Source organism: Crocuta crocuta, unplaced genomic scaffold (assembly GCF_008692635.1).
Source record: "Crocuta crocuta isolate KB4526 unplaced genomic scaffold, BGI_CrCroc_1.0 scaffold77, whole genome shotgun sequence".
Taxonomy (NCBI): Eukaryota; Metazoa; Chordata; class Mammalia; order Carnivora; family Hyaenidae; genus Crocuta; species Crocuta crocuta.
Window position 1 is genome coordinate 2,535,974 of NW_027532172.1, and position 17,254 is coordinate 2,553,227.

Genomic DNA, 17,254 nt, shown 5'->3' on the forward strand with positions numbered 1-17,254 from the left:
AGCTCACCAACCACCAGGAGCTGTGGGCCTTCATTGTGACCAATCTGGCGAGTGTGTATATACGGGAAGGAAATAGACACCAAGAGGTAGTAGGTGACATGCTTCATGTTTGGTATCTTTTTAGCTCTTATTCGAGGGTGGTGGGGTTGGGGTTGTCCTGGGCACCAGCAGATCTCAGCAGCCCCAGGGTTTCCATTCTTCAGCAAGTGGCACACTTGTGTCCCACACAGAGTTGCAAGCATGGCTAGGGCAGGCCGGATCTCGGACAGGAACGTTCCCTAGCTAAATTATACTTCTCCTTGTTAAAAATGAGCCAAGCTTTATTGAGTCCCACAGAAGAAATCCAGTTTCTTCTACCCTGAGCTGTCTGTTCTAGAATGTCAGGAGGCCTCGTGGCTTACGAGGAGCAGCAGCTCAGGCAGGCAGTCCTCTGCACTGTGCTCCTAGGTTGTCCTAATGACCCAGCCTCCTAAGGGGTAGGGGGTCCCAGGGCTTGTCCTCACGGGACAGGTGCCCTCACCAGGTTCCCCCTGCGACCCTCAGCCCTGGGATCTTCCCCTCAGCCCTAGGGTCACTGCCTCCCCTCCCAGTGCTGGCATCCTGCTTCCAGAGTATCTCAGATTTAGTTACTTTTCTACCTTCATGGTTTTCATTTTATCTCTTGTCTATAAAAAGTTTGGCTGACCTCCCAACTTCTGGGTTAGTTTGGATGCTTTGGGCTGCAGGGAGCAGAGAAAGCCCAGACTTAATGCTCCAGCAGTCAGGGAGCAATGGACAGGTCATCATAGGGCCAGGAGTGGCCTCCATGGGTCACACTTGGTGGCTCATGGAGGATTTTTGCCCTCTCAGTGTCTGCCTCTTGGAGGTGCTATGGGAACACTGGGAGTAACTTCAGGCCACTTCAACCCTTGTTCCCTACCTCTCCCTTGGTAGCTGGAGGGGACCTAAAACATCAGTCACATGGTGCCTATCAGAGCCTCCCAGGATCCCTGCACCTTCAGATAAAGCCCACCCCCAACTGACAAGGCCCACGTGGGCTGATCTCACCACCTCACTCCTCCACACAGGGCCCCTCTGACCATACAGAGGCTGAGACTAAGCAGCTGCCCTGACACCCCAGTCCCCTTCATCTGACACAGGGCAGGCTGAGGGTGTGAGGACCCCAGCCCTTCACACCAGAGGCCATGATTCCCATCGGGTGGGGGGGACAAGGAAGTAGACAGCTCTGTGCAGCCTCCTAAAGTGCTCTCATCTGTTCTTGTAGGTCCTGACCCCTCTCCTGGCAGGTTACCCAGGAATGGGATTGGGGTAAAGTTTGGGTTGGGAAGATGCAAGCAGCCCTAGTCATTTAGTGGCTGTTTGAGGCTGAATTTTCTTGTGTTTATTCAAGATGATTCTAACTGACATTTCCACCACAGCTGTACAGTTTGTTGGAGAGGATCAATCCAGACCATAGCTTCCCTGTCAGGTAGGAGGACCCAGTGCTGAGTGCCCATTAGACCTATCGTCTTAGACTTTTTCTGCTCTTGGGGTGGTGTCAGTGCTGGAATACCCAACTGCCCTGTGTATTTGCACCTCTCTCCCCGTCCTCTGCCCACTCCCCTTTTTTAACCGGCTGCATTCACAAAAATCTCACCAAAGTGTGATCGCTCTCTCCCATCAGCTCACACTGCCTCCGAGCAGCAGCTTTCTATGTGCGAGGGCTCTTCTCCTTCTTCCAGGGACGCTACAATGAGGCCAAGTGAGTACCAGGAGAGGACTGGTTGCCCCATGCCCTCCTGCGTTGCTCCCTGACAGCATGTGCCCAAGGCCCTCTGTCCCTAAGAAAGGTGGGCTCTACTCAGGGCCTTGGGGCTGCTGCTGCCTTTTCCTACCGATAAGGCATCCCCATGGGGCTTTAGCATTTGTTTTCACATAGGCGATTTCTTCGAGAAACTCTGAAGATGTCCAACGCAGAGGACCTGAACCGGCTCACAGCCTGCTCCCTGGTGCTTCTGGGCCACATCTTCTATGTGTTGGGGAACCACAGAGTGAGTGCCCGGGGCTGGCCTAAGAGGCTGGGGGCTGGCACAGTGCTTACGAAATACCACCCAGCAGCACTTTGCATCCTGTGCCCCTCCATGATTTTATCTCAGTAACTTGCCCACTCCTCACTGCTTCATGAGGCTCCGTGAAGGCAGGGGCACCTTGGCATCATGGGAAGCAGGGTTGGGGGAGCTTTAGATCCCTGAAGGGTGGGTCTGTGAGGCAGACGGGTCCAGTGCTGTATGCAGGCAGTGGTTAAGCAGAGGCAGTAGTTAGAGCCCTGAGGGCTATCCAGAGCCTGGGGGGCCAGGGGCACGTTCCCCGTTCTGTGTTAATACCTGGGGGCGGAGAGGTATGTCTTCTCAGCCAGAGCCCTCAGGCTCCATTTTGCCCAGCACACACAGTGTCATCCTCAGGGCACCCTGTGTTTTCACCCTTACTTAGAATGGCCTCATGGGGACTGGTCCCCAGTGGGATCAACCAACTCCAGGTCTCTGAGTCAGATGGAGTATCTGGAGTGTGCATTGTTACCTACTCTTCACTTGTAGACCTCATGAGGGGAGTAATATATTTTAAGATAGCATTTGTTCATGTTATCTAACATGACGTGTTCATCATAGGAAGTCTGAGAAGCATGGGGGAAGTGATTGCATGTCTTCTGTGTTCCAGCTGTTTCCAGCTGCCTCTGCCTACGCATAGGTTTTGTTTTTTAGGCTGTTTTCATAATTTGATATCTTGTGTTTTTCTGTAGCATTGGCTGAGGGTTTTCTTCGTGGCCACAAGAATTTTGAAGCAGCATCTGCTTCGTAGTTGAGCCAGCCTCGCTTTAGCTAACCCTTGGCCCACAGGGTTTCCTCTGATCAAACCCTAGAGCTCCCACAGAATGAGCATTTTTAGCAACCTTGGCACATCTCCCTCCCCACAGTCACATGACAAGCACTTGCTGTGACCCCGCAGCTCAGGTCCTGGTGGCCCTGGCCTGAACACTGGGGACATCACCACCTCCAAAGGGAGAGGACAGCACAGCTCTGCTCCTTGAGTACGCTGTCCCCTCTTCCTCAGCCTCTGAGCGCACTGAGAGCAGTGGCTTCAGTGTGTTTAGGGGCCACGTGGGGAACAAGGGGCTCAACATGAGGCACTGCCGAGTGTGAGCTGCCCACCTCGTGTCTCGGTGTGGTGGATGTGATTACCCCACTTTCCAGATGGGGAGATGAAGATCACACAGCCCCAGACTGCAGACCCAGGCTTAGAACCAGACCTCACTGGCTCTCATTTGTCTAGAAGTCTCCAGAAACCACCTTGAATAAGGCAGGGTAGCAAAGCAGTTTTTCAGCTGCAACTCTGGTTCATGTTTGGGGCGATCCTGGGGCATCCTACAGAACTTATTTAGGAGCCTCCACTGCTCCGTGTTTGTCTGGGCCTGTTTGGAGTGGCATGGGACCCCCCAAGGGCCCTTAGACCAGGCCTGGGCTCAAGTGGCTCCAGGTGTAAAGGAGCTATACCCAGACACAGCCAACTCTACCTGGGCCTGCCAGCCTAGAGTGTCCACAGGCATCATAAGTTTGTGAGCAGCCTCACACAGATACCTCTCAGAATCACACATTTTCATACCACAAGAGGGCCACAAGGCTGGCATGGGGGAGCCTGCCCAGGAGAGCCAACAGATACTGTCCTTCTGGCAGCTTCCAAACAGAGTCCCAACCCCAGGCCTAAAGGAATAGATTAGTTCTGTTGTGCATTCTGAGAACTTGGAAGGACCTCATTCAATTTTGAAAAGCTTTGAGACCCACCTGGAGTTCATCTTTGAGGTACCAGCCTTAGGGCAGTGTGAAGGCATTGGGCTTCTGTGTCTGTGAGGAGGTGTGTCTTACCTGATCTGGTCTGTGCTGAAGCTGGGCTACGGGAGTTGCTGTTGATGGTTTGTAGGACTCTTGGCTACATGGCAGGTGTTTGCCAGCAACTGGTAGGTAGGGATTTTTCCCATGTCACCTTGAATCCAGCATTCAGGCTAGCAGAGCTTGTGGTCCCTAGGCTGAGTGGGGTCAGAGCAGTGGTGCCAATCATCATGGGGTCAGGGATGGGTGTTTATGGCCCCCTGTCCACTCTTAGCACATGCTGGGCATTGAGGGCAGTGGCGTTGTATGGCCACTCAGTCAGGGTTGGAGAGTTAACATGCCCTGGTGTCCCGCAGCCCTGCATGTCAGGTAACCTCCCACAAGAGTGGACTTGTAGGTAGCAGAGAAACCTCCCTTCTTCTTCCTTTACCCATTCAGCCCTCATCACTCCCACCAGGGCGACTGCTTCCTCCCCCAGGCCCTGGGACCTCTGAATGTGCATTTCTAGTTGGCTCCTGATCTGCTGCCAGTGCCTTTTGTTCTGGTGAGAAAGAACAAAGGCACGTAGACTTGTTCATAGCCAACAGTGCCCCAGTGAGGAAGTACATGCAGAGTTGAAGAGTGAGGGCGCTTTATTTTTCCCTGAGGTGTTGAAGAGTACTTCATTTGGGTGCCTGGGTGGCTCAGTTGGTTGAGCATCCAACTCTTGATTGTGGCTCAGGGCGTGATCCTGGGGTTGTGGGATTGAACCTTGTATTGGACTATGCACCGAGCATGGATCCTGCTTGAGACTTTCTCCCTCTGCTTGCTCCTCCACCCTTCTTCCCTTTCTCTCTCTCTCTCTGCAAAAAAAAAGAAAAAAAAAGAAGAGTACTTCAGAGAAGGCCATGAAGTAGGAGTAGGAGCTTGCTTGCCAGCCAGCAGGAAGAGGGCACAGCCTGGGCTGGGTGTGGCAAGTGGGTCCTAGGCTGCCCCTGCTGCTGGCCCAGTCCCCACTCCCTTCCCTGGTTGCTCTTGATCAACAGGAGAGTAACAACATGGTGGTGCCTGCCATGCAGCTGGCTAGCAAGATCCCAGACATGTCAGTGCAGCTGTGGTCATCAGCCCTGCTGAGAGGTGAGTGCAGCAGCCAGCCCTTTGCAGAGATCAGGGCTGCTGGGAAGAACCCAAGCCTAGAAGGTACTGGGTAAGCCCTGTTTAGCTTCTGCTCAGATTGGGCCTCTACAGGGCACAGCCCCAATTCCAGCATATACTCAGGCTCCACAGGAGATCCTGTTTGGGGGCAGTGGGCACTGGGCTCAACACAGGATCGATTCACTCTCTCCATAACGCCATTTCTTGGGGTCTGGGTGAAGAATCGGGTTGTAAGCCCTACCCCTCACTCTTGGCTTCCTTCCCCCTGAATGGCTACATTAGTCATCCCTGTCAGACAGTACTGGCCAGAGTGCTCTGGGTGCCCAGTGGGCTCTCAGCAGCCATCAGCTTTGGTACTGCTGCTCCCCTGTTTACAGATTATGCTGTTAAAGTCCAGAGACTCATCCAGACCCCTGGGAGGAGGCAGAAGACGAGCTGCTCCTGTCTGCAGTGGGCTTTGTGGGTCCATTCAGTCCTGCCTCAGAAGTGGGTGTTAGGTTCCATGCTCTAGTGAGTTCCTGTGTGCCCAAGGGTTGGCTGGGAACTCCCTGGAAGGGCCAGTGTCCACAGGGAGCTAAGGGCTTTCACTGCCCAACTGGCCCTTGTGTCTGTCCACGTGGGCCACACTGCTCACCCACCGACAAGAATGTGACTTGGGAACTCTGAAGGGCATGTGTGAAGGCTGTTGGCAGGTGGACTTTGCTGATCCTGAGACAGGGCTCAGGGCAGGTGACCTGCCAGGTACACAGGAGAACCTACTGGTTTGACCTTAGGGCTCTACCCACACCCAAGGGGAGGACTTGGGGGCAGTGACAGGGCAAGATGAACCTACCCTGTGTGTGTCCCCCCCTTAGACCTGAACAAGGCCTGTGGGAATGCCATAGACGCCCATGAAGCGGCCCAGATGCATCAGAACTTCTCGCAGCAGCTGCTCCAGGACCACATTGAGGCCTGTAGTCTCCCTGAACACAACCTCATTACGGTATGGGCACTGGGTTTGGGGAGGCAAAATGGGGGTGCTGGTTGACTCCTCGGGTCCTGTTTACCCGGCATGAAGCCCGCAGGGGCCTTATTCCCTGAAGAGGAAGTACACACTTGGCTGCCACCTCCTTGCATGTCTCTAACGATCCCTAACTCAGCCTAGCCTCAGGAGCCCCCTCAGATGGGGGAGACAGCACCAGTCACCCGAGTGGGTGATGTAAGTTGCTTCCCAAAGGCCCCACTGACTCAGGGGTGGAGGACAAAGGGCCCTGGCTGGGCAGCCAGCCCAAAGAGGGCAGCAGTCCAGGGCAGACATGCAGCCTGTCACACCCCTGCTCCTCACCTGTGTGTTCTCTCCTCTCTGCAGTGGACGGACGGCCCACCCCCCATGCAGTTCCAAGCTCAGAATGGACCTAATACGAGCCTGGCCAGCCTCCTGTGAAGCTCCCAAAAGGAGCCACCCAGCTTCTCGGGGACTCTGTGGGACCTGGTGTGTCCCCTACTTCCATCCAGATGGCACTTGAGCTTTCCTTAGAGGTGTGCTGGAGTGGGTGTCCCCAGGCTTCTTTCCTGACTGTCTCCAGAGCTTCCAAGTCCCTGTGGAGTGTGCAGTGTGGAGTCCACCTCCCAGGAAGAGCTGGGCAGCCATTCCCACCAGGTAACAAGACCCCCGGTGCCGAGGCTTGCAGGTGGGATATTGGAGCCAACTTTCCAGAGCCATCTTTTAAAGTGGACTTGAATTGCCAGTTTTGCTTCCACGTCTGAGTCACACCTTCAAGGGAACGTGTCTGGGCGGAGGAGTGGGGTGCCAGTTGCCAGGGTGGGTGGTACCACTGGTGCATTACCACGACTTCTGTCACCTGGGCCCCCGTGCCTGGCTGGAGTGTTTCCTCTGCTCACAGCAACTTCCAGAGGCCAAACACCAGTTTCTGCCCCACAATTGGAGGGAAGAAGTGATGGCATGTGTCAGGGACAAGAATGCATATCCCACCATGACACTTTCCCCAGCTTGCCTTTCTGTCCAGTGTGTCCTCCCTGCCCCCATCTGATAGCCAGGGCCTCTGATCAGGGACCCTAGGGGACCCAGGAACTTGGCTTCCAAGCATCTGTACCCTGACTGGATTCAGCGTCCAGCGATGGAGGTGCACATTCTTGTAGACACGGGTGTGCATGTGTGTGTGTGCGTGCGTGTGTGGTGATTCACGGACCTGGAGCTGGGGGCTGAGACTCTTAATGTGTGCATCAGCTACCTTCCCCCGTCAGCATCCATGCTGCTGGGCAGGAGGCAGGGAGAAGCGAGGTACCCTCAGCCCACCTCAGGGTACCTGAAGGAAGAAGGGCCTTGCCTCCTGACAGCTCTGTGGTGTGCTCAGCAGCGGACATTCGCAGACGCCTGGAGCTCAGCTAGTAAGCAGGCAGCAGTTCCCCGGGCCCTTGCCCTGCTCTCAGGAGGGAGGATGAGGCGACCTACCTGCCTTGTGTTTTGGGACAGCATTGAAACCTCTTCCTGAACCAGGTGCAGACAGCCATGCTCAGTTCTGTGTTCCTCTTGGATAGTCGAGGAGGTACCCCAGCGGTGATGGTGGCATTGGGGGCAGTCGAGGTAGCCGCCGCCTCCAGCTTCCAGTGCCTGGAAGCGTCTCCCCGCAGAGGAACGGTGAGTGGTCTTGTTAGTCAGGGTGGCTTGTTAGTTTGCATCTTGTTACCCTTGCACTGTGAGGGCTGCTTCTTGAAGCCTCAGTGTCTGATAGAAGGAACACTGGGATCACTCAGGTCAGCTGCTCAGGCCCTGAGGCCTGGGTGTGCCTTAGCCACAAGCAGGGCTGTCAGCAGACCCCCCTGCGCTGGGCCACTGCCCTTACCAGGCCAGCATCAAGCCCCTGCTGCCCACTTGGGAAGCCAGAGACAGGCATGCAAAGTGAACTGCTGATTGGAGGCATGGGCTGGCCGGGACTTGTCCCACAAGGACCCATCATCTCTGTGGCATCCTGGGTCACTCAGGAGAGCCTAGCACTGTCCCGTGCTGCTCAGGACCCCCTTTTTGGCTGACCCCCCTGGGCCCATGAGGCCTATAGAAGAGGGTGTGACATGTTGCCACAAGCTGTCCTGTCCTGTCTTCCTCCCCCCTCAAGGGTACTTCCTCCTCCCCCAGGCCCTCCCCTCCACCCAAGGGACAGAGCCCCCCCCCCCCTTACCTTGAGCTGCCCCTATTGGCCTGGACCCCGCACTGTCTGACCTCTCCAGACCCTCATTACTTCTTCAGTCACACTGTACATCATGTTTGTCTCTTCATATTTATTTAAGCCTTTCTTTGCTTCTAGGGCATTTTTTATGTAGAGCAGTTGAAATAAGAACCTCAACACTTAATATCTGTCCTGATGTTTAAAGTACTTTTAATGACCACCCTGTTATCTATGTTCATGTAAAGTTAAGGATAAGTTTTTATGTTTACAGCTAAGAATTCAGTACTCCACGTTTGATATTCCACTCTAGCTTTATGGAAGCCAGACTGCGTGTGCATGCATTTATACGCGTGCAAGCTTTGAACTTCCCCTTCGCTGTTGCATCTTTTGGTTACATAAAGCTGTCATAGTACCTTCTTGTGAGTCCGAATTGAGTGCCTCACATTTCTCACTCAATCATAAGAATTTAAGACAGGCAGCAAGTGATCTCCCAGGGAGACCTTTCACAGTCATAGCTAAGTGTTCAGAAAAAACAGACAAATGAAAAGTCCAAGCCTTTCAGTGTACAACGGTGTAAGGGAGCAGCAGAAAGATTCCTGTTGGCAGGTAAATTACCGAAAGCTGGCCAGACTCTTGTGTGCCCCTTCCACTTTCTCCTGTGGTCCTCAGGGTCTGGGGGACAGGTCCAAGAGAAGCTGGGTTCCCTGGGACACACACTGCTGCCTCCCCATGGCTGGGTCTTTGCAGTCACCAATGGGTGAAGCGAGGGTCCTCTCCCTGGGGTAAGAACTCCCCACCACACCAATTGGGAACACTGGCAAGGAAATCAGATAAGGGCTGCCTGGTACAGTCGGTTGCATTTGTTGATTGCATTGTCTCTGTTTTGTTAAGGGTTTTTAATAAGTATGTTTGGCATAATGTCTTTTAATGGGTTTGTAATATCTTACAGTTTTAGCAGCCTGTAACTTCAGCTGGTGCTTTTAATCAGGAAAAAATTTTTTGTAAATACAAAACATTGTTTAAAAGACGTAACCCTAGAACATAACTTCCTGTTGTTGGATTTCTTTTCCTATATATTCAAAGTAAAATAACTTGCAGGAGCCACCACTTGCTTTGTCTTTGTCTTGTTATCTGTCCCTTGTGTGCACTGCTCCAGAGATGGGCTCTCGCCCTCTGGCCTGGCTAGCAGGGCCACGAGTGGGCATCAGAGAGTTCTGCTAACCAACAGGTGTAAGGATGCAAAGCCCCATCATCCCCTGGACTGGAGGACCTAATGGAAACCCAAGTCTTCTTTCCTCCTGATTGATGTTCCTCCAGAATGCCCCACCCCATGGAGAGGGGACCCCATAGACTTCAAACACTTGGCCCACAGCACTGCCTGTTCCTCCCTGGCTCTTACCACAGACACATTTGCTTGCTCACCTAGTGTCCTATTTCCTGTGTTCTTAGAAAACACAGGGTTTGGGGTAGGTTTTTGTTTTTCAATGTTTCTTCTCTCTTTTGACACGAAAGTCACATAAAATTAACCATTTAATATGTACAGTTCAATGGCACTAAATACATTCACAGTGTTGCAACACCTGTCTAGTTCCAGGATATTTTTATCCCCTCAAAAGGAAACACTGTCCCCATTAACTCTCAATCCCATTCCCCCTCCCCCAACCCCTAATCTGCTTTCTGCCTGTGGATTTGCCTGCTCTGGACATTTCATATAAATGGGATCATAATGTGGCCTTTTGTATCTGGCTTCTTTCACTCGACATGTCTTCAAGGTCCATCCACGTTGTAGCATGAATCAGAATTTCATTCCTGAAAGCTAAATGATATTCCACTGTACGGATGGACCAGTTTGTTTATCCGTTCATCCATTGATAGGTACTTGGGTTGCTTCGTCCCTGTAGCTATTGTGAGTGGTGCTGCTGTGGATGTGTCCCTACACATTTTTGTTTGAACATGTGTTTTTGGTTTTCTTGGGTTGCATCTTGTTTTTAACACAAGGATGGTGCCTGGCTGCCACCCACACTATGACAAGGCCCTCCTGTTGGTCTCATCACTGTGCCCCACAATAACGCCAAAGTGGTCTCAACTCACTCCTTGGAGCACGTATGAGCTTTCCTTTGGGCCAAGGTCCCAAGGCAGCACCACTGGCCACTAGGTGTGTCTGGGACCCCACACAGCCCTGCCAAGAAGAACTCCCTACTGCAGCACATGTTGACGCCTGTCCCCCTGTGCTCCATCCCCAACAACCCAGCCATAAACGGCTTTATCACTTGGGGTGGACTCCGCCTGCCCTACTGTTGGCTGGGATATCGTTTTTTCCACCGGGGGCTTCACAGCCTTTCTGCAGGAGTCACAACCTGAGCCCACCCAATCAGAGCACAGCCACAAATCCACCATGTGACAAAACCACCCACCAGCAGACATGTGGCCACCGGCTGGGAGTGAAGCACACGTGACGAGTAAGCCAGTCCTGAGATGGCCACTGTTTCACAGGAAGTAGGCTCATTTGGGCGCTGCAGAACAATGCCCTGGTTGAATAAATCAGCAGTTTCCGGAGAATTTCCCACAAACTGCCAGACATTGATAAACAAAGAATGGCTGCTGGAGTCCAAGATTTGGGGGGAACCTCTCAGGTAAAACCAAGCAGGTTCCTTTCAGCAGAACTGGTCAGCACAAACAGACACAGTACAGAGAAGCTTCTGCAGGCTGTGCAGGACACACTTGGGAAGTGGGTGACGAACACAACCAGGAAGCAGTCACAGGATGAGGGGGAGGCCAGGAGTGGCCCTCACAGAGGCCAGCAGATGGCAAGGGCAGCTGGCCTGAGCACTGAGTGGCCAGGGTAGGAGGTCATTAGGTGTCCTTTACACACACTCCAATCCTCAGACATCCTGCCTGTCCACCCATTGCTGGCCATCTCCACTGCTCCTCCCCAAGTCACAGTGACATCTCCCACTTGGATATTGTCCAGCCTCCTCCATGAATGATCCTGGAACGTTCCGTGCTTGCTCCTACCTGTCCCCATGCCAGAGGCACTCTCCCTGTGGCTACTCCACTCAGCAGCCCAGCATCAGCCAGGACTGTTCCAGCTCAGGCCCTGCACATGTCACCAAGTCCACGGGACAACCTCAGAGGAAGAGCACAGGCGCCACTGTGGACACCTGCCTACGTGGTCTGTGGGTGTTGGCATGCGCCGTCACTGTGCTGTGTACCCCCGCCCAGAAATGCCAACAGGACCCTACTGTACTGCAGGGGGTAATGAACTTCACATCCCCAGGCCAATGGGCGCTGGGGGTCTGGGAATTGAAAATGTTCACAATGTGTGTTGGCTTTCCTCTTTGGCCTAGCTGAGTGTGTCACGTGTACGTTTCCCCACAAAGAAAGCTATTCAAGGAGAGCCAGGCAGTTCTGCCTCTATGGTCCTGTCTGTCCAGCATCTGATGGCTTCCCTGATTTGAACCATGCTGGTAAACCCCAGTCAGCTCAGAGTTCTCCACTGGACACAAGAGGCTGAAGTGCTACTGGGGTCAGAGGAGGGTGGGGTGTCCACCTAGGTCAAGAGATGGGGTGGGGGGGTGAGGGGGCTCTACTCCCTCATCCCCAACCCCTCCAAGCGCTGCTTCTGGACCCCAGAGGGCCAGGGAAGGGGACAAGGAGCATTGCTAAAGAGTTTAAAAGTTTATTTCACCCCGAAGTCATGCTCACAAAGTGAGATTACAATGCAGTTGGATGGGAAAAGGAAGAAAAAGATTCATTTCTATGTTAATTTGATTTCCTTACTACTTTGATATTTCAGGTACTTTTTTCAAGGACCAGAAGAGAGTTCAAAAGACTTACAGTGTTGCTTTATGAGAAATACAATACGCCCAATGCGTTACAGCTGCTACGACAAACGTCAGTTTTTAAATCCCAGCATTCTTACACTAGCTTAGGGGTTTGTGAGAGAGAGATCAGCACCGTCTGCCTCATCCCTGTCATATATACCCTGAAACGCTCTCTGGAACACAACTCGCTAGAGATGGGCCCCTTCGCCAGCGCGTGTTTGTTTTGCTCTGAGTGTCCTTTCTAACCACAAGCCCGTGTATTCGGTGTCTGTGCCACATGGAATCCAGGCTCCGTCTGCATCCCCTGGAATCGGGCACACTCTGTCCAGAGTGAGTGTGGGGTCCTGCGGAAGTTCCGCTACTGTAGGGTTCTGCTCACAAGTGCTCCCCTAAAGGGTTAAGTACAAACTGCTCAGAAGTATCACTTTGAACCGGAAGTGTATCTCCCACTCTGTCTTCATCTGCATGTGTCACCAGTTGCTGTGGGCAGCTCGGCCTGCTCCATCCTCTGCCACCAGGGGGCACGGCGGCCTGAGCAGCGTTCCCACCTGGTAGAGCCGACTGGAGTCCGGCTCCCAGCTGGCATGGATGGGCTGGAGGTTACCGGTGCGTAGTGTGGCCTGGCCTTGTCCTCATTTGTAGGGATGTGGAATAGCCTTCCCTGCAGGGTCTCTCGGTTCCTCTCCTGTGTGCTGTGGGATCCGAGATGCTGACCCCCAGGGTTCTCCAGGTGTTAGGGCTACACCATTCCCTCAGTTACTTGCCAAACCTTTATTTGGTATCTACTGGCTGCTGGGTGCTGGGGCCACAGCAGGAGCTGTATCAGGCCAAGTCCCGGCCCTCAGGAAGTGGACATTCTACCAGGAGTCTGACAATGGGCCTCAAGTAGGAGTGAGCCTTGTTCCACTTGAGACAGGAGAGCAGCACATTGTAGGATGGGAAACCAGGGGACAGGTGGGACGCACAGTGACAGGACAGAGGGAAAACCTCCCTCAACCAGTCAGTCAGAGCTGGACGACGTTTCAACTTCTGCTACATAGACCCCAAGACTGTCTTGGGGAGGGCACGGGCGAGCACAGGGCATGCGAGCTGCCGGCCCTCCCGTGGCATTCAGAAGAGCAGGGGCTGCCACACACAGCTCCTCGGGTACAGCTGATGCCAGGCCATATCCAGGACGACGCTGATGGATGGTGAAAGTGGCCAAGCCCCTATTTCCAGAAGGAAGATCAAATCCCTGGGTCCCCTCAGGCCCTTCTCCCCCCACCACCCTCAGGCCTATTTCCCAGAAACAAACTGGGGGTAAGGGTGGTGCAGACAGGGCTAAATGTGCATGGGGGTGTGTGTCAGACAGTGACAATAACAAAGATGGGGTCACTGACCCCCTCCCTTGTATAACGTGGACTCCAACAGCAGGTGACGGGGGTCAGAGCATTCTTTTTTTTTTTTTTAATTTTTTTTTAATGTTTTATTTATNCTAAGCCACCCAGGCGCCCCATTGGGCATTCTTGACATTACCACAAACCAACCAGACCAGATGCCTCGGAGCCAGTCCCTTATCCAAGTGCTCCTAACACCCCGCCCAGCAGCTACCACCCTGTTTCCTGAGCTGCCCCCTCCCAAGGGAAAGGGAATTCATCTCTTGAAGAAGTTCTTCCGGCCTCCAGAACATTCCTCTGCTTTCTGGTGCCAACAGAAGGAAGTCCCAGCTGGGCCACACCCAAATCCCTCATTCACAGGATCTGTTTCTCTCTCGGCATCTAGTTCTCCTCAGACCCAAAACCTTAAGGAGATTATTTTCCAGGGATTATTTACCCCTCCCTGACTGTGTCCTGAAACGGTCACAGGCCACATTTGTGGTTGGCCTGATTCTGGGGCCACCCACATGCCTTGACTGCAGAGTGCAGAGTCAGGTGGGTTTGGCACACACAGACGGACCCCACAGCAGTATCACCTCAGTCCCTGTGATGGGAAGAGTGGCCCATGGCCACATCATCTCTCTCTGGATTCTTCCAACCTTCACAGCCACACCTTACCTTGGTGATCACAGCCAGTGGGGACAGTGGGTGAGTGCTGAACACGCTTCCCTCCCATCTCTTAACTCTCAGAAAAAGGCCAGAACATAGATCCATCTGAGAATCAAGACAACGTGATACATGTTTGTGATGCAATGAACACCAGAGGCATTTTGATGAATGCTATGTGGGCATCTAACCAGAGTCAGGGTACCCAAAAGTATCGCCAGTTCAAGTTCACAGTCTGGGGCCAATGTGGATTTTTGAAGCCGGTTCATCTCTCTCTCTCCCAAGCTACACCAGATACTAACCTTTATATCTGACCAGTTCCTCCAAAGGCCCCAGGCTATGGGGTCATGTGACACAAACTACTCAAACCTGGAATGACTTCTAGTGGTGGCCTGGCACATGGAAGATTTCTGACATTCTCAGATAGATTTACACTAAAGGGCTGTGCATTATTGATCTGAAATTCCAATCTAACTGGGCGTCATATCTTTTCATTTCTTAGGTCTGGCCACCCTGGAGGCTCAATAATATCTTTGAATAAAGGAAGTGTAGGCATGAAATCAGACAGCTGGAAGATCACAAAGTCCAAATCTGGTGGGAAACAGAGGTCATGATGCTTTGCAAAATGGTTCCCCCTTCCCATCAGAATAAAAGCTCACCTCCTTTCAGCCTGTCCCATCTCATCCCTGCCCACCGGCTTGCCAGTCGCTCTCTGTCCCGTACCTGGTGCCACCTCAGGACCCTGGCACCTGCTATCCCCCTCTGCCCAGAATGCTCGCTTCCCAGGTCTCTGCTCAAATCCACCTGCTTGCAAGCCCATGACTTCTGCCTTGGCCACACCCCGCCCCTCCCCAGTCACTGTGTCACACCCTTGACTACTTTCCATCATCATCATCATCATCATCATCATCATCAGTTGAAATTACGTTGTTTACTTCTCTGTCAGTCTGCCCCTTCCCACTCGACTTGCTCGCCACAGCATCCAGACAAGTGATCACAGGCCTCTGAGGAGCCATGGGTGACAACTCTATTGGGACCTGGGCCTTCTACTGAAACGCCTACCACAGCATCATCTCTCCCTAAGCTGCAAGCCCCTGGCTCTCAGCATCACCTGGAGCAGGAATGAAGGTTTCCAAGACCAGGCGGTTCTAGGGACTCCTATGTTAGTAAGAAGGTAAGTTAGTCTTGGGGCGCCTGGGTGGCTCAGTCAGTTAAGCATCCGGCTTCAGCTCAGGTCATGATCTCATGGTTCGTGGGTTTGAGCCCTGCATCGGGCTCTGTGCTGACGGCTAGCTCAGAGCCTGGAGCCTGTTTCAGATTCTGTACCTCCCTCTCTCTGACCCTCCTCTTCTCATTCTGTCTCTCTTAGAAGTAAATAAAACATTTTAAAAATTAAAAAAAAAAAAAAAAAGGTAAGTTAGTCTCTATAAATCTAGGCAAAAGTTGCTTTCCCAACCCAGGACGTGTAGAAATAAATACCCCTGCTCTGAGTACCCTAGGAACTTCCCTCGCTTTGGAAGGCCCCAATGCAGGGGCTTCCTAGGGGTTTCTCTGGTGGACAGCAAGGTGCTTCGTTTTCAGGAACATTCTAGAAGCTGGAATCAACCCCCTCAGGACAGTCCTGAATCACTAATTGAGGTTGGTGACTTGAGTCTGTGGTGAGAAGTATCACTCACCAGACCACTGGCTTTCAATTTAAGAGATCAGAACCTATGGACTGACTACCTCTGTGTGTGCACAAAATCAAAGCTGGCCTCATATGTCTGTATATGGACTGGAATCCCCCTGGAGGGACATGAAAGAGCCTGATGTCACAGCCCGTGGGCAAGGAGACAGGAGGCCTGAAATTTAGAGTGAGAGAGAGATGACTCCTCCCTGGTGCCTTGTCCTCGAACGAATGAGTTAACTTTTGAAAGATTAGAACCAAAAGAACAAAATAAGGTGGAGGCACTAGGTGTCCTCTTTCATTCCAGGCCATCCTTGAAATGCTCACCTTGCCATCCGTCCACTGCCAGCCCCGTGTAGGTCTCAGGGGGAAAAGAGGAGAATCTGTGCTGAACAGATCTGTTTCTATAATCTTTATATGTCTGGGGGAAAATCTCTTTCTCCCGGCTCTCTTGTCTATGCTTCAGCAACAATCCGAAAGAAAATTCTCTTGAAGAAGCCCAGAGCCTCGGTGATCAGATGTGTCAGAGGCTGAGCAACAGGAAGGACAAGCCTGTTCAAGTCTGGGTGGAAGCCAAAGGCAGGGAGCCCTGATGGCTGCTTCCCCACGGACTGGCCCAAAGGCCTTAACATGGCGGACAGGAGCAGCTCGGCAGTGACAGGGAAACCTCCCTCACTAAGGTACACGTGAGACCTTTGGGGCATGATTCCCTAGTGCTCAGAGCTCCCTGGGGACTGCTGAATTCCACCCAAGACAGGAGTACAAACCCTGGATCCCCAAGCCGCCTGTTCTGCCCCTGGAGTTTAAACACCCACGAAGGTGAGATGAATTTCTGGCCTTTGAGACTCAGTCAGGCTCAGCCCAGGGACCAGCTTGGCCCTCACTTTGCTGTCGAGCTAAGTCACACCCTCTCTAGGCACTCCTCACTTGGGAAATGTAGAAGGTGGACTAGCTGATTTCTTAACTTCTTCTCTGGAATATCCAACATGAGATTATCTATACAAAGAGGGACACAGAAGGGAGAAATGAAGAGACATTAAGAAATTGTAGGTGACTCAGGCATTTAATGTTTATAGGTAATTGTGTATATTATTAACTGCATGTGTGTATTTATTATGTGTATATTGAGGAATGTGATTCTATCCTCTGGTAATGTATTATATAATAGAGATAAGAAAGGAAGAGGGAGGCCTGGGTGGCTCAGTCTGTGAAGTGTCTGACTTCAGCTCAGGTCATGATCTCACGGTTCGTGGGTTCAAGCCCCATGTCGGGCTCTGTGCTGGCACCTTAGAGCCTGGAGCCTGCTTTGGATTCTTTGTCTCCCTGTGACTCTGCCTCTCCTCTGCTGTGTGCTCTCTCTCTCTCAAAAAAAAAAAAAAAGAAAGACAGAGAGAGAGAAAAAGGGAGAGAGGAAGAAAGGAAGAGGAAAGAAAGGGAGACAGAGAGAGAGAGGAAGGGACAAGGGAGAGAAGAAAGGAAGGAGAACCCTCCTCCTCACTTTGTGTGGTGAATTAACACAAAATTAACAAAAACTAAAGGATCAAGAACAGAAAATGTTAGTCACCAACACACTCATGGCCCCAGC

The 17,254-nt window shown here is 52.4% G+C and overlaps 1 protein-coding gene across 3 annotated transcripts in view; it reads left to right on the top strand.

Annotated features, from left to right (window-relative positions):
• MAU2 (MAU2 sister chromatid cohesion factor) overlaps positions 1-9,265 on the top strand; it is a 29,650-nt gene extending 20,385 nt beyond the window's left edge. For 2 of the 3 annotated variants that reach the window (XM_077777031.1, XM_077777033.1), the window contains exons 13-19: positions 3-89; positions 1,419-1,468; positions 1,664-1,741; positions 1,919-2,030; positions 4,886-4,976; positions 5,849-5,976; positions 6,343-9,265. In XM_077777031.1, coding sequence (XP_077633157.1) covers positions 3-89; positions 1,419-1,468; positions 1,664-1,741; positions 1,919-2,030; positions 4,886-4,976; positions 5,849-5,976; positions 6,343-6,417 — 621 coding nt within the window. In that variant the 3' untranslated portion in view covers positions 6,418-9,265. The remainder of the gene's footprint in view (positions 1-2; positions 90-1,418; positions 1,469-1,663; positions 1,742-1,918; positions 2,031-4,885; positions 4,977-5,848; positions 5,977-6,342) is intronic. The other variant, XM_077777032.1, reaches the window with a different exon arrangement.
• The last annotated feature ends 7,989 nt before the right edge of the window (positions 9,266-17,254 follow it).